At 40.4% G+C, this 26,473-nt stretch overlaps 1 protein-coding gene across 2 annotated transcripts; it reads right to left on the reverse strand.

Annotated features, from left to right (window-relative positions):
* Nucleotides 1-1,048: 1,048 nt before the first annotated feature.
* Nucleotides 1,049-26,054, reverse strand: LOC139651303 (transmembrane protein 164). Of its 2 annotated transcripts, XM_071528171.1 has the most exons (6): nucleotides 25,230-26,050; nucleotides 9,435-9,484; nucleotides 6,984-7,050; nucleotides 5,600-5,678; nucleotides 3,249-3,349; nucleotides 1,049-2,582 (listed from the first exon to the last, which is right to left on the reverse strand). In XM_071528171.1, the coding sequence occupies exons 1-6, from the start codon at nucleotides 25,665-25,667 to the stop codon at nucleotides 2,376-2,378; spliced, it is 942 nt and encodes a 313-aa protein (XP_071384272.1). In that variant the 5' UTR covers nucleotides 25,668-26,050; the 3' UTR covers nucleotides 1,049-2,375. The 2 variants fall into 2 exon arrangements, with proteins under 2 accessions (XP_071384272.1, XP_071384273.1); XM_071528172.1 differs by lacking the exons at nucleotides 6,984-7,050; nucleotides 9,435-9,484 and having other exon boundaries at nucleotides 25,230-26,054.
* Between the last annotated feature and the right edge of the window lie 419 nt (nucleotides 26,055-26,473).

Genomic DNA, 26,473 nt, shown 5'->3' on the forward strand with positions numbered 1-26,473 from the left:
GACACATCAGCAGTGATGTAACCTGGGGTCTCTGGGTGTTTCAGATATTTTGGGGCTGAGGTTGATCCATCCCAAGCTTGTGTCCTAGCAGCATGTGCAGCACACATATTACTGCTATTGATCCACAGTCATATCGAGGCTCTCTCTAAAGCCTTTGTAATGGTTTTGATCGCCCAGGAACTACAGGCCATGCAGAGAGACTCAATGGACACACTCCTCTATCCCATCTTTCCAGAGAACAGTAAACCCAAACATACAGTACATAGCCATCTGTCTTATTGTGTCAGATGGCAACACAATGTCTGGCACAAATGTAGTCACTTTGATGGTGTCTGGGTATTTCAGCTCTGTAGGTCAACCTGTAGCCGCCAGTTTTCCCCTGTGAATCCCTATTAACACTCTCGGCCAAGTCGGCGGCATTGTTTCAGTAGCTTCCAGTTCATTCCTAAGTCATCACTTGTAAAGCTAAGAGGATTATCCACCGTGCTAAAGGAGGCACAGAGTAGTTCTATTCCTTGGTGGTTACTAGTGTGATTCCCCACTTTACCTGTGGGTAAATAAAGAGTAACAGGTAATAGAGATTTGAATAATTAATGCTTCACAATGTGTGAAATATTTAAGACAACAATAAAATGACAAAATATATTCTGAACATCTGCCCAGGTTGGAAAATAGAGGATGAATAAACATACAAATTGCAAAAATTATAACATAGATACAATAATGGCAACAATAAATCTAAGAGAGTACTTATTTTTTAAATTTGTATAAAGTCAATCAGGTACTAGTATGTTAACAAGTATGTTGACTTCTTTTAATTCTTTTCTTTGTTCTTATGTTAACATAAGGTTTGTTACTGATTTGTTAGTCAAGTGCTTGAGCATTAATTTAGGGGCCATAATGTGAAGTCCTACCATTTGGTCTACAATGATAAACAGCCTGTTTTAGGCCAGGAGACATTTAAAATGAAGAGAATAACTGCTCTTTTTTCACACATGCACTCTAAATCCTTAAGGGGAAAATGAATGTGAAATAGATGATGAGGACCCTGACCAATTGATCAACTGAAATCACTTTTATTGTCAATACAGCACAGTACACTTGAACCCATAAAAATACAAAAGTTTGTCTTATCCCTTTTTTTCCATATAGTTAAATATATGCTACAGTAACATACACATCCCTCATACTTGAAATGAGATACCATGATTGAAGTGTTCCAATTTTCAATGCTTGTTAATACTTTCTTTAAAATGGGCACTCAATAAATGACCCAAATTAACTTCATGCAGATCTTTTGATTACACTGACACTGCTGGACTGAATTTAGAACGTCCTGTCAAGCAACAAATTATATTCAAGTGTTACGATGCGTGACTCCAGCCCACATAAATATTTTGTCAAGAACTACCTCATCTTGGCGAACATACTATATTCATACCAACAATGCATTGAAGTTTACACCATATTGAATATGGTCCAGGATCACTAGGAGACAAAAATACAAAATAAAATGAAAAAATAATAAACAACATCCCAGTGTAAATGTATAGCATACTGCTCCTTGTTCATCCCTTTGAATCTCAGCACAAAACAACATCCTCACGTCCCCTGATCATAATAATCTGAATGATCCTCATGGGCTGGATGGGAGAAACTGCAAGAGATGCCACTTATTAACAATGTGATGCTTCCTTAACCTGTACACCTGCGTAGGTAAAGTGGGGACAGAAGGATACCATGTATAAGTTTCTATTTTCAGTCATGACAACACCGAGGTGATCACAAATGGCTAACAGAAAGCTACTCCGACCATGGACCACAACTCTTCAAACTATATACAAGTGATAACTTTTACAACAGCTCACATATCACAATCTGTTTGAAAATGTTCTGGAGACAAATAAAATGGCAACTTTACCCACTAACGTATGAACTAGCGCAACTACCACATAAAGAACTGAAAGTGTAACAATTACAGATCAGTAGTGACGTTTGGGTTAGCCCCATTTTCTGTCTTTAGAACAATACATTTACAAAAAGGCAGCTTGAGAAATAAAGTTATTTCTCACAAATTCACTTACTTATTCTGGAAATTCTATTCCCAAAAGAAGGCTAAATCTGGCCAGCTCCACAATGTTGACTACCAGCCTTAATAAAATGTCTCTATTATGTTTGTGCATGCATGAAAGCCAACTATAACACTAAAAGAATGACACATTGATTCATTGACCCTGAAATGCTCACTTGTTACAGTAAAAACAGATGGTTAAAAGATGCATTAAAATGTTCATTTAAAAAAAAAGAAAAAATCAACAATATAAGAGCAGGCATTTGGAGTGAAAGGCGATGTCTGTGTGCATCTTTGCGGACATTCAGTCGACCTTCTTGCTGCGCAGGCGGACAGTGTCCAGCAGGTATCTGCAGACGGGGCCCGTGTGTTGGGAGAGGAGGGTGAGCAGCTTCCCGTGGATGAGAGTCAGCAGGGTCTGGTGGCCCGCGGCCCAAACCCGGTACCAAGGCCCGTAGAATGGATCAGACACAGCCGGACACAACATGTTGTTCAGATTGACCTCAGTCACCTGGAGGCGAACAGAGAGAAAGAAGCAGGGAGGGAGACAGACAGACAGACAGACAGACAGACAGACAGACAGACAGACAGAGAGAGAGAGAGAGAGAGAGAGAGAGAGAGAGAGAGGTTGACTAAATGCATCCTCCCAGCTCCTGGCTGGCTGCTTATTTCATCAATTATACTACTACCAATCATGTTAATCACAAGTATTACCCAACTGGATAATGAGTTTTTGATACAAATGGCGTGGTCGACTTCACTCCACATATCTTACTATATTTATCTGTATCTACCGGATTTTTGCTCTTACTTTACCTTACTTTATCAGTAAGGAGACTTGAAGGATGAGAGTCGATGGCATGTAATTTTATAAATGTGAGTATTTGACTGTAGATCACTGCTTTACATTGCTGGATCTCTGACTATTGAATGATTTATTTCATTTTATGATGTTTGTATTTGGCTATCTAACCGCTTGTTAACATTTTATAATAGTTATTCTAACTTAAGGACAACGGTCTCATTGTTAACCCTCCAAATGAAACTGGTGACACGGACAACAAGTGATGAAGGCTAAAGCTATTTGTACACATCATTCTGTTGAGGAATGTCTCCCAGATGTGTGTATTTTTCATGGTGAAATATCACATATGTCCAGCAGAGGGCTCTGTCTTACCAGACCCAGAACCTGCAAGAAGAGGAAGTGATAGAGGAACAGGATGCCAGTGGATAGCAGCGCCCACCACATGTCCCCCAGGGGCTCCGGCTTGTACACACCTGCAAAAAGAAAATGCTCATGAAACATTTGAACTCATTTTTAAGTTAAAGAGAACGAAAGCGCACCGAATGTATCTTCTACTGCCAACGCTGGCCACCTGTTTACCTTGGCCAAGTGAGAAAAAAAATAAAAAGGCAACAAAGAAGCCTATTTCCATTCACTGATACGGTTCAGTTCATGCCATGTCAATTAAGTCAGCAGACCGAAAGCCGTGCGACTACAGCAGAGCCGGCGACAGGGAGATGTAATGGAGATACAGTGGCAAACATGCTGTTCATATTTCCTCACTGGCAATAGACTACCACTTTGTTCATGTAATGCCAGGGGAGTCATGACACACATCCGGAAACAACACACTTCTCATTTCAGCTGAACTAGAACATGTTGAATATTTCCTTTTGTGGTGCTCCAATATCATGTTACCAATGAACACTGAGGCACTGCTGGAGAGTTTCCACTCGTCTGCTCTGCCTCAGATAATCCACTCTGACGTTTAATTGGCTTCTTCCAATTTAAAACACAGGAGGCAGAAGAAGTAACCTTGAAATTACAGATGTGACCAAGGAGACATAAAATGGAATCCTGTCTGTCCTTGTGTTTGTACTTTGTCTTGTTTATGTGTAAGCTCTTTTTAAGCCTTCTTTAAACCTTTATTTATTCTTCAAACTTTTTCCAGCAACGCCCTGCTTCACATTTACACAGTTCAACAAATTCACACCTGGCAGCTGCCCAATGTAACTACAGTACTGTAGTCCTGCTTCAGAGGGTTTAGTGCCTTGCTTGATGAGGGAGGGGAGAGTGTTGCTCGTTCACTTTCTCCACCCACATTTCCCCAGCCGGCCTGGGGATTTGAACCAGCAACTTTCTAGTCACAAGCCTGCTTCTCTAACCTCTGGGATACCACACCCACCAGGTAATCACTCCTTGAGGACAATAAACATTCACTCAGCTGAGGAACATAAAACTGTGTTACACATTACAGCCTCATTTCCCTGATAGGTTAGATATTGCAGTGTAAACTTTAAATTTGTTCCATGTTTGCATACACTTTGAAAAACCCTCGTTGAACTAAATTCCAAAATGGCCTCTAAAACCAATTGACTAACTTAAATTGAGTCCTAGGTGAGAACTAGAGCTAAATAAATAGAAGCTCTAGGCTTTTAACAACTTCCTTAGTTACTGGAGTGTTGGTGAGGAACAGAGGAAATTAGCAATGTTCAGTCTTTAGTGAAATAACCGCTGCCCTCGTACAGGTAAAGAAACTAGAAGTTCAAGATCATGATGTAACCTGCAACGGTTTGTAACGGTGCAGATTTTGCAAGTCCCCAGTGAATGCAAATGTGTCTTTACTGTCATAGTACAACATAGTTTTCCCTCATACCACTCAGAAGAATGACAGGTTATGACTATAATCCTGGCTCATTAACACAAGAAAAATAGCTGCAATTCATGGAATACGGGATTATTATGCAACTGCAGAACATGAAGCTCTACACAACCTCATCTGAAGGACAAGCGAGTCATTTTTTACATCCAGGGAAGGCCCCGGGTTTTCACCTCGCAGGTTCAAGGGACCAGAGAGAGGGGTCCAGTTTGTCCATGAGTGTGCACTTCCTCGTATAGTTATGACCAGAGGAAGGGTGGGACCTTCCCCTGACACACAAATGACGCATTTGTTCTTTGGGCACAACTGTAGAGTGATTTAGCTACATTTCCCTGAGTGTAGTGACAACAGGAAAACCTTTTAAAAAAAGACGGCGGTGGATTGGTTGATGATTTAAATAAATATTTGTGACATTTTCATATAAATAAATTCTCATTTTGCTACTATCGCTGATTGAACACAAAAGAGATTCAACCTCTACCCAGTCCATGAAAGCTTTTGCTGTTCTACTCAGTAGCAGGTAGGACTTTCCAGGCAAAAATCCTCTGGTGCAAAGGAAGCGATACATTTTACGTTACCAGAAGCAACAACAGAGGTTTGTTTGGAGTAAACAGAAGAAGAACTGGGTAGTTGGCAGCACCAGTGATAGCTACCATGACTGAACAGACAAAGAAAAGTTCAGTACCTACAGAAACTCCAAGGAAAAAGCCACAGTACTGACTGCACTGTCCAGGTAAAGAAACTGGAAGTTCAAAATCATAACTTCTTGATTATTAAATTCTTGACCGCTTATCACCAAAGATGGCATCTTGGGTGACAGTGACTGCAGACAACAAAGGTGTAATTACAAAAGAGCTGCACTCACCTCCTTTCCTTAAGAGGTAAAGAGGCACCAGGTAGAGCATGCAGTGCTGGATGTAGTAGATCTCCTTCTCAAACGGCAGCTGAGGAAAGGAAAAACAAAACTAACTAAATTCTGCAGAACCTTCATTACTGTTGGCGTATTTGTGATCCCCCAAAGACAAGATGTGCAGAGTAACAAGCTGCAACTGCTCACATCTCAAATTGATCTCAAATGTTCAGAAGCAATATGAGGGTCTGTATAAGTTCTACTTTCATAAACAAATAGTGAAGGAGGAGTTGAAGATGCCGCTGCTTAAGAGCTGACTTATGACTTTCTATGTTTTCATGTTGTTGGAGGTATCACTGATACTTCATAAGGAAGTATTTTCTTTTATGTAATTCTTGTTAGTACATTTTCTATATAATGTATTGTTTTACTGGCAGATTTCTGGGGATCTGATGCAAGTTCTCAGGCATTCATAAAGGCTGTGACGCAAAGTTGAGTCCATTTAACATCAGAACTGAGCATGTTGCTGCTCAGACCTCAGACTTGTGTTTGGCACATTTGGTGTATGAACTATCTTGAGAGTCAAAGCTGACTAACCAAGCAGCTAACACTAAAAATGCAGCACCATCACCATCACACCTCACTGCGTCTCTCAAGGCATACTTCCTTTATTCTTAGAGTGCTACACGTTCACTAACTGACAGGGAAGTAAGTTCATGGCTATTTTAAAATAAATATTTTTTTGCAGTTTCTCTTCTGTAGTAGGAACATCTGATCTTTAAAGGAATCATATTAGCAACTGAAAATTTACTATATTTATGTGAAGACTGGTTAATGAACACTGTCAAAATTGACCGGATAGATTTTTAAGTTACTGCATACATCCATTGTAACTGGTCGTTATTGGCAACCATCGCAGAGAGAAAGCCTTCCTATCAGGCAGGGTTGGAGGATTTGAATGATCCCCTCTAGTTTGCCTCCACTCATGCAGCAGATTTGCATGATTATAATCATGAGAGCTCATACTGCCTGCCACAAAGTACTCCAGTATTTTGACTTCTGCATGTTAAATGTACTAAAACACTAAATGTACTAAAACATCACAAAACATATACATATCATAAGACATATTTGTAAATAAGTACATAAAATGTGATTTTTGACCGTATCAAAGCTAAGGGAGAAAACTTTGAGTCATATTGAGTTGTAATAAAAATGCAATAAAAGGGATCAGGCTATAAACAAGCAATCCATGTTTATAGTCTGATCCCGAAACTAACACAATGGAGAAGACTTGCAAATGGCTGCCAAACCGGATCTTACAGGACAAAAGTTGAAGGCTTATTGAGATTGAAAAAAAGGTTTTATTGAAGATTTATTTCCAGTACTGATTACTTACCAGTCTAGTGTTGACTACAGGGAACATTAGAGCCAATAACGCACCATTCAACATGTGGACCTGGAGCCTGAAAAACACACGTCAAAAAATAAGTTCACTTGACACTGAAGAATTCAGTCCACACCCAAGTTCTGGACAAATGCATGTTAGGCTACTAGTTGTGCTCTACACTACATGACTGCATCGGAGAGGACAGCATGTTAAACAGCCTGGAGATCTGCTTCATGTCCTCGGCAACATCTGCCTCAGACTTCTGAAAAAAATCTCAACAATCATTTCCACACTCCACACATCATCTCAACTAGAGGCTGACTGATTTATTAGTTTGGCCAATTAGTTAGGGTTGATTAGTGCCTTCATAAGCACGCGGTAATAGGTGGATGTGAGCGCAGATTATGCTCTGTGTTGTTGAAAATAAATCAGAGAGCTCCCTGTTGCTGTTAGCGGCAGCTGTCTATCAGTGTTTGCTTGGCATGCTCTTGCAGGGTCAGATCCTCATGGAAGTGTTGATTGGGGAAAGTCAAGTTGGTGACCGTACAGGCGGTAATTGAATCCTTCATTCTATGCGCACGCTTTGGAGACTTGACATTTCTACCATCCATTAAGAAATCACACAAAATTGCAACAATCGTCATGATTCTGATTAATCAGTAACTCTAGTTATTCACTCATAATTAGTATAATTTTTCACATATTTCAGCCTTTAGTTAGCACATATTCTTCCACTGCTCCCAGCTCACTCACCATTCAATACACACACAGCCTGTCTGCTCCTGCAGACAGAGGGAGTGTGATGCTTGTTTAGTTAACTTGCAGAGCTGCACATCCAAAATAAGGATAGATGTTTGTCTTCATCAACAATAACCTGCATATAAAAAAAACTCCAGGACCTTCTGTGTAAAAGTCTCGACCTTAGTCGATCTCCTCTGATTTTACCGTTCTTTTCATCTCTTGTTGTCCTTGAGCTTAATGAGCCAAATTAACTGTTGTGACAACCAAGGACACTGGGAAAACACAGCAGTGCTGCTGGAATGTGTTCAAATTCCCCACCTGCCATTTTGGGGGCCTCCAGAACATTTCAAAAACATTGAAAATATTATTTCAAAACAGACAATTTGTTTTTTGTTTTTTTTACATTGAATTCGTTCACAAATTAAATGTGGTATTAAAAAAGAAGCTAAGTATAAATGCTATTCCAATGTCATCAGTACTTAGGAAAATGAACAACTCTTTATGCAAGCCAGAAGCCAGGACTCAAATCTCTGATGTCAAACTGATATACAAGCTGGAGCCGCTCCACTGGATGAAGAGGAGACCGAGTTTATGAACTGATTAACACTTAAACAACCATAAAAAAACCCATAATTTAATCTTTCCCCCAGAAAATCATCCTAGTCACCGTCACATTTCCCATTCTATAAAAACCTCTGCAGTCTTTTTAGTACACGTATAGCCTACTGATCAGGAGTAATCTAACATGACATTTAGGAATGACATATCCAAAGCTGTAACGTAACAGTCTTTCCCTTTAACCTAAAAAAGGTGGTTGTTTGCATCCCTTATTGAAATCAATGAGCATGGCTTGTCACGTCTTGACGTCTTAGCTAGTAATGGCAAATACTGGCACTTGAAGTGCAAATACAGTTCTACTTGATTTTGCATTTTTGAGCTGCACATAAAAAGCCACATACACACAAGCTAAAAATGACATAAGGGAGTCTCCTGAACCAGATCTAATTCCTTGTGCACCCATTGTACATGTTGAAATAATCTGATGGGAAACCCCGTAAAACACCAGGTAAGCTGATACTGCATTATGAACTAATTCGCATTATGAAAGAGCATGAGAGCGATGACCCCGCCCTGATAATTAGAATATCTTATCTTACCATCTGAGGTGGCTCACTTAAGTATTTTATGTTCCTCACATTAGAGGTTTGTTGGGGAGTGTTTCATCACAGGTTTATTTTTAGTGATTTATGGTAATTTCCGGCAAGACAGCAACAGATTGCCTAGATATCGCAGCAGCCACTCACTGTTTGATTCCCATGGGCTGTAGGAAGGGAAAGTGACCCTGCCTGTATTCATTCCTGAGCTAATCCCACTTCATTTTCCCCACTGACAAATAATTTCTCATGAATAATTAACTGCCCAAACCATAGTTTAGATAGATAAAGTTAAAAGTTATGTCATAAGTCATAATCCCCCAAAAAGTTGATTGAAATAAAGCACTGTCAAAACCCAATTCAATCTGTAGCAGCCTGTAAGTAATTACAATCAATTACAATCTAAGGAAAATGCTTTTAAATGGACATGAAATCCATGTTTAATTCAGTGCACTCTGTCATATAATTATATATCAAATTCAAGCTTTGAGTGCAACCACCAGAGAGCGACATAATAATTTGACCTCTCACTGGCTGGAGAGGGGGTTGACGTTTGAGTACTCACCTAAATACAACCATCGCTGTTTTACATGGTGGGCAGGCCAGCAGGAAGATCTGGTGAGGAAAGCACAGAGACAAGAGAAATGTCAATTAAACTCATTGAAAGTTAAACTCATATTCAATCATTTTCACCATTACTGTAGGGATTATTGGACAGAATGTTTTCAGTGGTTAGAGCGCTGAGTGCTATAAATTAAAAACTATTTTAACTTTTAGCAAAGGAGACTGCTTTAAATGAGTTTTCTATAGTTTAACAGTAACAGCAGTAGTCATGAACAGAGTGCATCCCACACCCAACTGTTAAGTGCTTCGAGCCCAAACAAATAAAAATTAATTAAAAAAAAAAGTGCTGAGTAAGCACAAGGACTAAGAGTGGCACACAGGAGGATGCTACCACAATTAGTGTAGGATTTGAAAGCATTAAAATGACTGCCAGTTGTTGATATAAATATATTTTATTGATCGTTGACTGTTTGGCTTGACAGAAACCTCCTTTATCTGCAACTCATTGCTTATGGAAGAGAGAGAAGGTTCTACAATGCAATCGATTCCTGTCAGAATAATACATCAGACATGTGTACTAATTCAGGACTGGTTGGTCCCCAACCGCTCAGTGTTAAAAAGGGTTTTGTGCTTTCCTCAGCACTGTTTGACCTTTATGTTAATGGTCTTGCTTGTGAGGTTACAAAACAAAACCCACAGACTTAAGATTCTAGGTTAAATTCCCAGCAGACTTCTTCATGCTGGTCTTTCCTCTTAGCAGAATCAGAAATGATTTAACAAAAGATCCTATATATTTTCAGCTTAGTATTCAAAATAGAGGCTACTGTCAAAGTTGTCAAGTTATATGTTCTAGAAGAAAGGATACACTGTCCGTTACAGTCAGAAAGGAGACAAGTCATTTTAATTTCTGTTTCCATACCTCTATTTCCCTGTCATACACGTTCATATTATAGTGCTAGTTTTATTCTTGAATGAGCATTTAGGTTATAAGCTCGCTACCAGGATCTGCTGGTGGGAGCGTGCTGTCAGCGGCTCACAAATTGATGTAAAGATCTTGGACGTGGCTCGTAGTACCAGTTATATAAGTCTCATGTATGCACAGTGATGGACTATGTGGCTTGCAGTATCCTCTAGGCGTCGGCCTAAAGGATACTGCAAATGTAGATTGGTTCAAAACACGGTTCGACACAAAGAAGAGATGGTTTGTCTATGGAAAAGGTTGAAAACTGAATGACCAGAAAGCTATGTATTTGTGACCTGTCGTTACCCATAGGCCATGCAGGGAGCTTTTGGATTTTTCTTTAAAAGGAGACTGATCTGCAGTATATACAGTATATATCAAACCAAAATTACCTGCAATGTGAACAGAACTTTAGTTATTTATGTTCAGTTCTTATATGTATTAAGTACATTTTGCAGAGGCCATCTGTAACAAACAAAAACCTGAACATATTGCAAGACTCACTACTACTATGTATAATCCTGAAATTTATGTTTATGTTGACTATGGACCCTGTGTTCTTCAAACTATGGATGTTTGATAATTTCTATTTCTGAGGAATGAGAAAAAATAATATACGGTACTTTATGAAAGAAAATTGCTTGGCAAAGTTGAAAGTTGTCATTGCTTGATCTAAATCTTGAGTTGTTTCTCTCACTGTGACTCACTACTATGCTATAGCCTATATGTTTGGGATTATGCTGCCATGCGGTAGAACAGTGATTTTCAACCTGTTTGGCCCGTGAACCCTTAAAATGAAGCGATGCCACAGGCTGCATATGCAGAGTGGTGCACAGTTCGACCAAATAATGGTTTTCCCTTTTCAGGTTGACTCATTTGATTTATTATCAGAGGAGGCCTGGAGGCTGAGAACTACAGTATTTCACAAGAAAAAAAAAGCATAAAGTTGAGAAAAATTATAAATACACAAAATAAATTTGTATAGTAGAAATATTTTTTTCCTATCCCATAAATCATCTCAAGACCCGCCCAAAGATCATCTTGCGACCCCCCGTGGCATCCCGATCCCGAGGTTGAGAACCACTGCTCTAGAAGTTTGCCACTTGTTGGATTCTTTGTCTTATGGCAGAGAATTAAACAAAGTATATTTTGAAGTGGCACAATGAGGATTGGCATTTTTAGGTACTATACCCAATTACATACAGCTCTACTTTCAAAATTAAAATATGCAAATTAGTACCTACATAACATAAAAAATACAGCGAGCGGAGTCATGATCTTATCTGTAAGCGAGTACTACCTGAACAGAACTACTTGCGCATAATCCAGTGCGGCACATACTGACTGGAACCAAGAAGGAAGAGGAGACCCTGAGCTTTCATTCAACACACAACACTTGTGTATCTGATGTATTGAGGAATTTGCATGAATTTGCATATAGCATATGCAAAACAGTACCTAAACCGAGTACTGTGTCAGCTAAAGGGCTTGATCTACCGCTCTGCTCCTCTTCAGCTGTAGCACATCGAGCTACAACACTGGAAACGTTGTCATGGGCTACGTGACAAGGGCTGCGCTCCATAGAATTCAATCAAATATCTTGCAAAAAAAATAATACATTTAATGCATACTTTTATTTTCCTCACATTAACCCTGAAAAACCTGACATTTCTTTGTCATTTCATGGAGATTTTCCCCATACCCATTTGTATTATGTGGGTGTAATAGTGCTTTGGCAGTGGCAGACAAGAGCTGATATTGCAGATGGCAGCTGTTAAACTTACTGTGAAATAGCACTTCCCTGCTGTGTGCTTTTACTGTCATTGCTAAATCCCCCAAAATGTGGTGAGACAGCTAAATTTTGAAAGAAATTGAGCTTCGACTTAATCAGCAACGTGAAGTAGTGGGTTTAACCACTGTATCTAAGCCTGAGACATCAGAACAAACATCTTTGGTACAGTTTGTTTTTACTACTTGCCCACGACCAATTACACACACTTCTACACTGTTCCAGTAAAATTTAACTGCAGTAAAATATCTGCCCAAGTCTTAACAAATAAGCAGCATCATTCAGTTAAGAAAGGAGATTCAGTGACATTCTTTGTATGCAAACTCCCAACCGTTATCTGCTGATATGCATGTGGTCGTTTCAAAAGGTGGTTCTATAATTCAAACGCACAGCAGGAAGGTAAGAGAAAATTTGCATTCTACTCTCAGACGGTCTGAGTCATTTGTGTTGAGCAGCGCTTTGCCTCAAACAGCATCTTCATTTGCTTATCCAAAATAATTAGAATTACAAATTCACTGTCAGTGACAGCGTCTCCTCTGATTTGATTATTGCAGCTGTGCTATAGGGCTGAACGATTTTGAAAAAATATCTAATTGCGATTATTTTGACTGATATTGCAATTGTGCTATGATTTGCGATATTAGAGGGAATGATAATTTTTACATCATTATTCTCATTTTCATTGAAAAACGTATTAAAATTATTATGGTGTGATTTTTGCGGGGATCTGTACCAAACAAAGATGTTTTCTTAAGTCTGTAGAATATGATGTGTAGGCCAGGACATCTCTTTAACAAATATTGCGCCTCCTGCGATTTGAAAATTACAGTAGGCCATATTGCGATTTTGATAAAATTTTGATTAATTGTTCAGCCCTACTGTGCTACCAGCTAAGCTATTTCAAGAACTAGCAACTGACAACATCACACAAATACATATTTTGTCTGAAGTTTCCCCCTCTTATAGATTGTGAAAAGATGGTTTGGCAAGAAATTCCAATGTATTGACCTGTTACACAGAATCATTATTTTGTAGTAAATCAAACAATGGTAAGAATCTTTTTACTCTTTTTACCCATGTTCTTCTACCTCCGTACATTTTCAAAATTACAAGGTAACATCTTATTCCAAACACAAGTCCCAATCTATACAGAAGTTCAATCAATAAACATTGAAACAATTATATGATAAAGCCACTTGCACTATCTGGATAGTGAAATGCTGACTTTCAAACATGTAGAAAATGTAAAATGGGCTATATTGGCTGAAATGTGTTCAAGTCTTAAGAGGTCAACATACTCCAGCAGCTGCCACTGAACCAACAGCCATCATCTTCTTCGTCACAAGCTTCTGCAGCTCCGATGAAGAATCAGGCTCAGACTATCCCAACCAAAGACTGTGCATAAATAAGGTTATGAGTATCAAACCAGCCTTGACGCTCCTGCTACTGCACTAAAAGACACAATTAACTTTAATGGTTGCTTCTCTCTACAAATTTTTCAACTGAATTATAACTTTATCTGGAGGTACTCTGTGACACAGCAGGCTGTGGCGTATGTCATCATCTCTCTCCTGTGTTTCCAGTTGCTCTTCTTCTATTTATTGCTCAGTGAAAAAAGACATGGAATAATGTGAAAAAAGAAAACAAAAAAAAAATGTTGCGGTCTTGTAACAGAGAGTATCTCTATTTTGTTACTGTACAGGTGAAGACTGCTTTCATCAGAATGATAGCAGCAGGTAACAAGAAGAGGTAGATATTCAGGGAGAGACCAGTCAAACAGGTGCTAGAATGACAACTGTATTGTTTCCAATACAAAGCACGATCATCACATTTCCCAAGCCCAGACTCCACTGCAAAAAATGAATGACCAGCCAGTGTTGAGCATTTTTGGTAGATTAAGCAAGATTGCGCCACCTTACCTTCACAATAGGCATGTGTTTATTGCAAATATTATAACTTAATTATGATGGACAAAAATGGGATATCATTATCTTTGCATGCCCTGAGAGCAGTTTCAAAGCACAGATAGAGCTCTGACTGTATAACGATTTAAATGTTTTATAGCCAGTGTAGCAGAACCAGGTCTCCACAGGACAAAATGGATCCCTGAGTAACATTCTTTCCCAGGAAAAAAAATGACCCTTCACCTTTAAAGCTACAAAAGTATCACCTTGATGCTGACCAAGACTAAGGGGGGATCTCCTCCACCAATCAGACAACTCTTCTGAAATTTACAAGTCATAAAAGTCATAAATCCATAAATTCTTCTCATTCTTGGTTTAGTCCTCTTCTCTACTTTGTATTTCCTAATGTCTCCAATGAGTTTTTAGAATAGTGTGAATTATATAATAAATTGGTTAATCATATATGCTTAAGTGTTTTAATTATCCTCCCAATAGTTGGACCCAGTTATTCCCCTGGGACCACACTGCTACCTAAGGTCTGATTATATTTACCCATTCTTGGTCCCCACATCGATAATTATGTTCCATTTCATTGTTTCCCTATATCAACCACCAAAGTTACTATGTATTCGTGATTTAAATATTAAAATTATAAAGTATGTATCTAGGCTATTCTGCTAAAACAACTCAGTTCACAGCAAAGTTTGAACATAAGTGTTTGTTTACAGGTTTCATAATGTTCACCGATTGACAACAGTAATTGGTAGTATGTAAAATCCAAACACGTTATTCTAAAACTTTGTCATTACATAGGCTAGTTACTAAAGTAGTTGAGAGAGGTATCCTCATGTGTCTCTCTGTCTTATCACGGGCGTTGCCTGTCTCCAGAACAAAGAAATGTAGGCGGAATTTCCAAAACCGTGCAAAGTATCTTTTTACACTGCAAAACCCGCCTTGGAATTCAGAAAAACTATATAACTCTGAGTTCTTTGTCACCTTGTGCGCTTCATGCCCCGAGCTTCATACTGGAAGCTACGATGCCGATACAAACTTAGAGAACTAAGTGCTTCAAGCCCCGAGCTCTATGCCGGAGGCCACGAACGCCGACACCAACTCCATGACCAACAATACTTAGCACGAGCGGAGATTCAGATCTCGCTGCCTTGTAGCTACTCTTTTGGCGCTTTTCCACTGCATGGTACCGGCTCGACTCGACTCGACTCTACTTGCCTTTTTTGGTTTTCCACTGGCCAAGTACCAGTTACCAGGTACCATATTATGTAGTACCTGGTACTTTTTTTCGTAGCACCTCCGTCGAGGTTCCAAGCGAGCTGAGGCGAGCTGAGGCGATACCAAAAGGTGACGTGAAAACACTGCAGACCACTGATTGGTCAGAGAATCGCCATCGCGACACGGGACGTATATGCTAACGTTAGCTACCAGGCTAGCTTACCCTCTTGCGTCGCCTTGAGCAGCCAGAGAGCAGTCTGCTGTCTCGCTGCCTTCAGCCTCTTCTGAAATAAAATCTGTCTCTTTGCTGTGACTAACAGCCACATACCGAGAATCAAGAACACTATCACTTCGATATCCTCCATTGTAGTTGTGTGTCGCGTTTCATGCAGCGTCGCTATGACGACCAGTTTGGGGGTGGGGCACATTGAGGGGGTACTATCGGCAGTGGAAAACCAAAGTGGTACTACCAAAAGCGAGTAGAGTCGAGTCGAGGCGAGGCGAGTTGAGCCGGTACTATGCAGTGGAAAAGCGGCATTTGTCACTAATGTGATCCTGCCTTTTTACAAGCCATTTATACTACGAAGTTAAGCCTCGCTTTTTAATAGATATCATCACCAGAACCACGAAGACTGTTAACAAAGTTATTTTAAGGAGGAGTCGTTAATCCGTTAATTAGCAAAAGTTAGAGAAGCCAGAAGCTCCAGTCAACTCTCTCCGCAGAACTTTGTCATTACATAGGCTGGTTAATAAAGTAGTTGAGAGAGGTATCCTCATATGTCTCTCTGTCTTATCACGGGCGTTGCCTGTCTCCAGAACAAAGAAATGTAGGCGGAATCTCCAAAACCATGCAAAGTATCTTTTTACACTGCAAAACCCGCCTTGGAATTCGCAAAAAATATAAAACTCTGAGTTCTTTGTCACCTTATGCGCTTCACGCCCCGAGATCTATGCCGGAGGCCACGAACGCCAACACCGACTCCAAGACCAACAAGCCAAGACTTAGCACGAGCGGAGATTCAGATCTCGCTGCCTTGTAGCTACTCTTTGTCACTAATGTGATCCTGCCTTTTTACAAGCCATTTATACTACGAAGTTTTAATCATCACCAGACCCACGAAGACTGTTATCCGTTATTTTAAAGTTATTTTAAGAACGAGTTGTTAATCCGTTAATTAGCAAAAGTTAGAGAAGCCAGAAGCTCCAGTCAACTCTCTCAGCTGACCACCAACCAGCCTGCCGAAGCCTCCTGCTCCATCCTGCCTGGAGTCCGGTCGACAGCGGAAAGCCAGTTGCAAGGACATCCACCTGAAAGAGTGACTTTTTCAAAAAACCTGCCCCAACTCCATCGTTTGCCGTTGCCAGGCGACCTGACTATTGCCGAGCTTACCAGACTCGCTGATCTTCGGGAAACCAGCTTCTACATGGTCGAAACCTCCTGATGAACCCGGCAAGTAGACAGCAGAAAGACATTTTCCATGTCTTTCTGCTGAGAGTTGATGCAAAAGCTTCACTAAAATTATCACTTAATCCAATCAGGAAAGTTAGTATAGTCTGATTGATCCCTTAGAGCGACCCGCCTCGTTTCTACGGTTTATTGATCTAAATTGACATAACACTATTTACTGTTGCCAATAATTATCCCTAGGCCTAATTCTCATTTCATTTTCATTCCAATATTCCTTTCCTTCTCATTTTATTTTCATTTCCTTCTCATTTTATTTTATTTCATTATTGAACCTTGTTTGTTTGTTTGTTTAGTAGGTAGTTAATAAATATATTAATTCACTATAAAGTTGGTTGTTCTGTATTTCCTTCTCTGCAGAGAAAAGTGGGCAAGGCAAGGCAAGGCAGCTTTATTTGTATAGCACATTTCATACACTGGGGCAATTCAAAGTGCTTTACAGAATAATTTGATATCTTGATCAAAGTTTCATGTTTCCATACCTTTACTAAATTGTAAATTCGATATTTTAGACTCTACACGCTACACCAGTTAGGCCCGAAGTTATCTTCCTGTGTGAAGGAGATTTACTCATAAAATGTGACCAAGGGCTCATTACAGATTAAGCAATTCATTACTGGTGAGTTATTACTTCCTTTTGATTTACGCTAGTGCTTTTTATAGGAAGCTATCTGAATGTTTGAGCCAACAATCCATTTGGTTGGTGATAAGATTATTGCTACATATGGCTACCATTACTGATAATATTGATAATGTAGACTGTAACACAGATACTGTAACATATCAGAGTTTCTTGCACCCAGCGTGTTAGCGGTGCAGCGCTTCAATTTATAGACGAGCTCTGCAAGGCAAAGAGCTGAGTCATTGTTTCACGTTAAAGGTGCAGGTCACAGTTATTGTCGAAATGATATACAGGTCAAAGCTGCTGACCTTATGTTCATTGCTCCATTATTCCCATAACCAAGGTGTTAGACTATTTTTAACCCCTTAACAGCCACTGCAGAAATACCTAACGCCCGTTTGGAAAAAGGATAAGAGTTGTTTCCAGTGGTTATACTCCTTTGAAAGTTTACGGTATTGGGATCCTGGAGCAATATTTTTCGACATCACCCTACCAAAAATCATCATTACTGTATCAGTGTTTCAAATAATCAGTATGTTTATGCACATTAAACCTGTGGCAGGTTCTTCAGGGGAATAAAGTTCACTTGATAAAGGGGGTTGGGGTTTTTTCTAGTGATTACTTTATCACAAATCGAGGGGTCATTTGGACAGATAACACTGACCACACACACAAACACACACACACACACACACCAATAGGAGAATTCCATTACTTTGACCTAATCTGTCATCCCTTAAGATCCACTAAATGATGAGCTATGACACCAGTCTATACTCCCATTAATGATATTTAGTGTAGAGGACAACCTGGAGGCCAGTGCCAACTGGACGCCACCTCAACAATAATGACAAATTCAACCATTCAAAATTCAAAAATGCTTAATTATAAACATTGGAATATATTCACAGTTGCGTTCAGTAATTTCACAATGATCAAAGTTGTTTTTTGTATGTGTACACCAAGCATAGATACATTAAGATAATTTTGGCATTACAGACATTTCTCTGTGTAAAAACACAAAAATACACAAATCCTCAAATCTTTGAACACCAAAACCAAACCCATTACAACAGGAAAAATGATCCAAAATCCATAATGTTTTTTGCAAAACACTTAAGCTATAATCACTATTATTTTGAAAATATGTATATATAAATCTAACTTTGTATACAAAGCTAAGATCTTCCATTCCGGCTTCCATTTCTCATGAGTAGTATCCTGTTTTTGGGGTTGTGATGACTGAAATGTCACAGAGTCCAGGTCATGTATTCCCTAGTTAAACCAACACACTCCAAATGTGTCAATATTAGCTGTGTAAATAGATACCTAAAGAAGCAAGTTTGTTTTACATGTGTTTTAAGTAAAGAATATAGTGAAAATACTGTCTGGGCTAGGAGACCAGAGGTAATGAATTGAATTCCCTCTTTGAAAACACTATCTGTTTAATTATCTAACATTGTCAAGGTGCTGAAGTGTCTTTGGGAGAGAGTACAGTTATGCTATTTCTTCATGAATCACAGTAAAATAGGACAAATCATATAGCCATGACGGCGTGTCATGATCCAGCAGCTTCTGTAGGGTTATTGTATGCCTGCCTTTGAGCTCCATCCATCCATTAGGAGAGCTTGGATCAAATTGTTGTTCAGAGTCCTCCAAGGTGCTCTCACAAGGTCCTAAGTGGCAGTCCCAGGGCAGCTTGCAGGCTCTCTCACAGTGAGCAGCTCTTTGGCAGCACCGCCGTATGTGGACCAGCTCTAGTATATTCAAGGGAAAAGATTATAAGGTTTAGTTTCAAGTCTGGAAAACATGAATATCAAAAATGATTATGTTAAATGTTGTCGCTATAAAATCACGTAGTGCTGCTTGCCTACCTTGTAGTCTTGCTTGTGTCGTTGATGCATCTCCATCAGGCCAGTGAAACCTTGGATTCCACCCCCCCCCCACAACAGGAAGCCTACAAATCGCCGCACAGCGTTTCACAATGCTCTCTGTGCTAAAGTGGTGATTCACCTTGACGCAAGATGAGCTGCATGCCAAATGTGCTTGGCAGTAATTGCATAACACGTTGGTGACTGCCGACAATATCTAGTCTAGGCAGATGAACCTTTCACACCTCACATTAAATTCGTCCCACTGACTCCCACCACCAGCATGTCTAAGTCAAACTTAGATGTGCTGGCCCCCCCCCCCGATCGGTTTGTCCTCATCACCCTTTCAATCAAAATGAAATCTTGTTGGCTTCATTGATTGATTGGTGTGATGATTGCTGAAAGATTGAAAGAGTTTTTTTTTTAACAATGATCAACAGTAACAGCTTTATAACAAAGGGATTCTGGGATGCATTCTCTAAAATTGTTCTCATACATTTAGAAAAAAAAATTATTCCAAAGCAAGTCCAAAACATCTTGGTCTGGTACATAATCACCAATCAATCAACCCATTAGAACAAACTGAAAAGAAAATGCATACAATTGTCTGAATGGTGAAAGTGTCATGACAACCATATCAGATCTCAAAGAGTTAGGAAAACACTGTCATTACCCTGATTTTTCCATCACATCCATATCGCATGGTGTTATCCATTTGATTGTGGCTCAAGAACAAATTTGGTTTTGTTTTTTTGTGCCCTGACCACATCCATGGGATTCAACTGAAAATGCATTATTGTTTCCCCACATGCAAGATGTGGGGAAACCTTGGTCTGGTACATAATCACCAATCAATCAACCCATTAGAACAAACTGAAAAGAAAATGCATACAATTGTCTGAATGGTGAAAGTGTCATGACAACCATATCAGATCTCAAAGAGTTAGGAAAACACTGTCATTACCCTGATTTTTCCATCACATCCATATCGCATGGTGTTATCCATTTGATTGTGGCTCAAGAACAAATTTGGTTTTGTTTTTTTGTGCCCTGACCACATCCATGGGATGCAACTGAAAATGCATTATTGTTTCCCCACATGCAAGATGTGGGCATCGGGAGCCAAATTCAGGTCATTCAATCGATCAGTCAGTCAGACAGTCGGTCAGTCATCAGAACTTAAAACCCTATATATCAAGGATGGGGCTAATAGGTTGACACCCTCCCCCCATCGGGTCAGAACACTGTCAATCAGACTTATTGACTGGCGATGTGGAAGACCATCCCTGCAGCAATGTGACTGCTCCTGCTCCATGCAGAGGAAAACATAGCAGATATCTCTGTGTTGCCAGCAACTGTCAAATGTGAGCTATGAACTCATCAGTCAGTCAGACAGTCGGTCAGACACTTGACTCCAAACACCAACTGCCGCTCTCTTACCTTGTACTGAGTAATGCTCATTCGCCCGGTGTTACAGTCTGGCTAATGTGTGTAGACTTTGCAACTGCAGTGGCTAATCTATGCATGACAATGCATTATGTTTCGCCAGGGAATGTAAAAATGCATCCATGATGTTGGAATTTTTGAGAGATGCAATGTTTTTTGCAGCTGGTTATGGGATGACAAGGTTAAGGGCAAGCTTAGCAAAACTGAAGCACAATCATTATCGTAACCTATAATAAGATATCCTATAGCCTACATTATTTTTTTAAAGCAAATTATGATTAGGCTACCAGTTTTTTTGAAGGTAAAAATCACTTCTGCAATATTAAAAACATGAATCCAAGGAGAATAAACCCAATAAGTCAAGAACCAACATAAGAGGAAAAAAGAAAAATGTTACGTAACACTTTACAATAAGGGTACATTAATTAAGGGTTAGTTAACCCTTAATTAACAGTTAACTAATGTGTCTGGTAATAATCTAAAATCCAAGCCAGGGGTCACCAACCTTTTTGAGACTGAGAGCTACCTGAAGGGTAGAGAGTAATATGGAGGGCTACTTGTTTGGTATAATCTTCCTGAATAATATACATTTTTTAAAGTTTAAAGTTTACCTTTAAATAATGAATACTATGCATTTAATAGGCTACATATAGGCTACATACTATATCGCGGGGGCACCGGCTGTTGTCACAGACATCAGCTTTTCCAACGGTACCTTTTTCTCCACAAAATACCCCTTCACCGCGTCGTAGATATCAACCCCCCTTGTTGTTGTCTTCAGGGGCAGTAGTGTCAGGAGTTCCTCTTTCGTGGAGAAATCATGGAACACCATTTGTCCAAACACCATCAGCTGCGCCGTACTGCTGGTGTCCACTGACTCGTCACACTGGATGCTAAACCACCTGCACCTACTCAGATCTCGGTCCAGCTGTTCTGTCAAGTTCTTGGACATAGCTGACACTCTTCTGGCGATTGTACTTGCCCCCAATTGGACGTCGGAGAGAGTGGAGATGACTTCGGGCCCATTCTTCTCGTCTTTGAACAAGGTGTTTGCGATCACTGTCATTGCTCCTTTCAGTACATCGCCATCCGAAAAAGGTTTCTAGTTCTTTGTCAAAAAATGTGCAGCTCTAAATGAAGCTTTTGTTGCTGCTTGGGACTTTTTCACCGGCCTAGTGAAAAAAGACTGCTGTTTGCCCAAAGCTGCCTTTAACTCACAGGCTTTTTCTACCCGTAATGAGCTACCTGGCGGGTAGCTAACATTGAAGTTCTTGTGGCGTGTACTGAAGTGCCTCTCTATGTTGTGCCGCTTCGCCGTCGCCACAGTCGCCCCACAAATGAGACATACACTCTTTTCTTTCACTGTTGTGAAGAAGAACTCTTCCTCCTACTGCTCGCGAAAGTGGTATGTTTTTTCTTCCGCTTTTCTGCCATTGCTCACACAGTTAATAGCCTAACTTAGTTAGCTCATCATCGTAGCTAGCTGGCATAGAATGAATGAGTGAGAAGGTGAGAAGAGGGGATGCGCGACGTAACGACGTAACGTCTTTGACCCCAGATGGGGTCAAAGAAACCGAACTCTAACGGTGATTCATGCTATTTTTAGAATGTGCCCTGCGGGTGACTCATTGGCTCCCTGCGGGCGACCAGGCGCACACGGGCACCGTGTTGGCTAACCCTGATCCAAGCCCTCTGTTTCACTGAGGAAGTGTTAAATTCCACCCCCCTCGTGGAAAACACCTCCACCTCTGCAAATCAACTGGCCTCATACTGCACAAAGACCACCTTCAACAATGCAACATGCTCGTCACACTTCCTGTTCCACACATTTTTTTCTGATATCATACACTCAGGCTCCATCGACCCCTGGTCTTATTCCCCACAATAAATAAACTCTTCTAAACAGGAGGCGATCATATGAAAGCACTCCGAATTGATAAAAACAACTCCTTCCTGTTATTTTTATTTAAAAATATTAAATAAAAATAAAATGTAATATTTTGTATTTATTTTAATGAATTTACAACAAACCGACTGTTTCCACCTCCTCCCCTTCTCACTCCAAGTGCATCTCTTCCCTTTTTACCAACCGCCCTCTCTAATTTCTTCTCCATCTCCCTTTCTGACCACATAAAAGTGTTAACAGGCATGAAGAACACCTAGATAATCTAGACCTCGATGCTCATTCATCAAGGACTTCTTCCTACTATCAGTCAGCTCCTCATCACAGCAAGAAACTTATCACCGTCTACTGGCTATCACCCCCTATCTCTATGTAATCGGAAATAATCAGAATTAATCATTAATGTTGTTATGTCCTTTATACTCTCTGCAAGTTACAGCATCAGCGAGTGGACAGCATAGCTCCACTGCTCTTTGGAGGGAAGTGGAGTAGGCTAATTGACAGGCTTTGTTCAAATAGGGGGAATAGTTTGACTGCATACAATAATATCTTGGCTTGAGTGGGCCCACTTGCGATGCCTGTGTAAAATACAAATTAAAACACAGTGGAAAGTAACCTACTGCCTAGACCCGTGGTGTTGAATCGTGTGCCGCCATGGGTCAAATGCAGGTTTTCATTCCAACCAAACACTACGCCAGCTGATTTCACTAGAAGTTACCCCTTGTCTGGTTGAAGGCGTGAATGAATTACTATCTCTCACAGACACATCAGCATCAACAAATGTCTGACTTCACCTGAGTCTCCCACGGTGTCCCACAAGGTTTTGTGCCTGGCATGTATTATCTGCACTCTTCCCCTTGATCACATCATCTGCCACCATGGCCTCCAGTAACGCTCATATGCCAACGACTCTAAGCTCTACATAACTACCAAGTCCATCATTGCTGCCACCCGCTTGCCCTCACCAATTTACTGAAATAAAATCTTGGATGCAAACCACCTCTCTCAATCTCAGCTGTATGAGAAATCATGATTATTGGTCCTGAATCTCAAACCTGCACCAGCCATGACTTCTCTTTCAGCACTGATAGCTCCACACAAGGCAAGCCAACCTTTGTGAGTTTTTGGATCGTACCCTCCGATTTGAACAGCATGTTAGCCAAATAAAAAGAACAGCACTTTCTTCCACCACCGCAACAACATTGCCCGCGTCCATTTCCATCTCTCCACATCCTTCAAAATCTCCACTAGCTCCCTGTACAGTAACAAATTCAGTTCAATCTACTCCTCACTAGCTACAAAGCCCTCCATAACCCTGCCTCTTCTCTCATGGACCTCTTCCATGGTCATAACCTGTCTCATGGGCTCACATCATATGACACCCAGCTCCTGACCCCCACCTCAAGGATTGAACTTAGGAGAACAGGGCTTTCTCCACTGCAGCACTTTCCATCTTGTGAAAGCAGAAGTGCTGGAGAGATGGAAAGGTGATGCTAAACTACAGATGTAACAACTTTCCACTTCGTTTGAGAGTGTATTCATTCTGTACCTTTGACCTTCTTTCCAGTTTTGAGACTATGGGTGCTTAGCACAAGACTGCCTTGGGAAATAATTTGTGTTTATGTTGAGTGTTTACCAGAAAAGAGGGATTTCACCATTTTCTTAAAGTGTGCGTTCAACAATTGTTACTGGTCGGCACTCGGCATAATGATGAAGTAACCTTTAACCAATGTAGTGATAGTATTATCATAAACATGACTATTCAACACTACAAAATTGAAGTTTGAGGTTTTCTTAACTCCCAATCTGCAAATTGAATAAATTGTCAAAGTACCAACTTTCTCATTCCTGAGATTTCTTCAACAGTCAGAAACACCTCCCCAACATCACAGACTTGATTTGGATGAGTAAAGTAATTGCAGTGTTAGCATTGTTTATAATATGGTTTACTAACAGACAGTAAATTCCATTGTTTACTCTTTTCCATACACAGTTTTAGGCATTTCCAAAAAGGACCAAATTAAGCATCTAGTTAAATTAAATACCCTGGTTTTGACTGGACTTAAATATTGACTGAGTAGGCTAAGGGAAGATAAGCCAAGCAATGGCAAACTAACTTGTGCTGTTACTAACCACTCCATGTAAAATATATGTAAATTGATAACTGTTTTTGACCAACTCTGAAATGAAAACCTGGACAGCGCTGCTATACTTAGAAAGCTTTTAGTACAGTTTCAAGCACTGTACTGTAGTGTTCAACTGACAGTCTTGGAGATTTTCTCAAGGAAGCAAAAAGTAATAAGGTAAAACTGAATGGAAAATGACTACATATGGTGTTTCACCATAGGCGGAAGAGGTAAGGACAATGCAATGTGAATGCAAAATAATACCGCCAAAGCAGACAAACATCTTATGCAACTGATCATAAACTGTCACTCAAGTATGGCTAATTGTTCCGTTGAAAAGCAGCTGATTTACAGACACAATACAGATGTTGGCTAGTGCTTTAACGTTAGCTGTTTTCACTGGGAAGTGCGTGCAAGTACACGTTGCCTAAATAGTAAGAATATGCAAATCAGACATGGCTTTGCAGTGTCATCCTTACCTGGACCATGGTCACAACATGGCATGGATTCAGCAGGTATATCACAGTCTTGGTCGCGAATTTGAACCCAACCTCCACTCCAAAAGTCATGCAAAGAGCCACCAGCAACAGGTTCTTGCCCAGACTGTCCTCCTTCGTCCTTGTCCAGTCTTTTCCAACCACTTTGAGGTCTTTCGAGATGTTTATTTTCCTTAGTGCCAAGACAATCTCCACGATGGAAATAAAAACGACGACAAGGCTTTCACTCATACGCTGTTGGGGTGCCAGGAAGGCGGCACAGTCCGGGCCCCCGTTGCCCTCAAACTTCGGGTCCACACCGCCATAGACCCAGTCCAACAGACTGTATATGTTATATCTGGACATATTCCTCTTCTCGTGTTGGAAAAGATACGAACAAGACGGAATGAAAGACGCCGCACCGACTTCTTGGCGAAACATGAACTGCAAGATTTCTCTTTCGTAATCCGTCCTGTGGCTGAGAGGTAGACATGTATCCACCACCTTGTAATAAGCTAGCTAAAACACTAACCTACCTGCTCCGCCTACTATTAACTGATGAGCAACTTTGCTAGCTGGAGGAGGTAGCTGTGTAGACTAACCGTAGCTACTGTTAGATGCAAGCCTCTGACAGTCTTCAAGCAAGCAAGCTAACTTAGCTAGTCAAATTAGCATCAGCATTATATGAAGCGGGTACGCTGGCAGCCTACGTTTTAGTCGTGCCAAGCTAGAAAGCAGTTTAGCTGGGGTTCAGTTAGCGTGTTAATGTTAGCCACAATGCCGAGTTTGCCCCGATAGATAGCTAGCTAGCTACCAAGGCTACCCTGCTGAGGAGAGCACGGAGGAGGACACCCAAAACACGTGATGTCAGCCGATGGTGTGTTCATGACAAACCTGGGAAATTGGGACACTTCCGATTCGGTGTTGCGTTCAGGTTCATGTTTGCCAGAGGTTGCCACACACAGTAACGCCTCGAGACCTCCAGGCGTCCTTTAGGGGGTTTCAAGGGTTCCCCAGCAAAATGAGGCATAATTTGATTTCACTAATATTTCCGTCACCACATGTTAGCGTTATGTGAGAATGGATAATAATAACTATTTTGATCATGGTTCCTGTCTCCTGACAGTTACATCCTCATCTGTGGTAGGCTATAGACAGTTATTCAGTTCTAGTTATTCAGTTCTATTTTTGTACTGGGGTTCCGTAGTAGGCCTATGATGTTTATCTATGTCCCTGATACGAAAAAC

The sequence above is a fragment of the Centroberyx affinis genome, unplaced genomic scaffold, assembly GCF_046629955.1.
Source record: "Centroberyx affinis isolate AG114_WGS23_722 - 3 ecotype Tasmania unplaced genomic scaffold, CSIRO-AGI_Caff_v1 ptg001629l_1, whole genome shotgun sequence".
NCBI lineage: Eukaryota > Metazoa > Chordata > Actinopteri > Beryciformes > Berycidae > Centroberyx > Centroberyx affinis.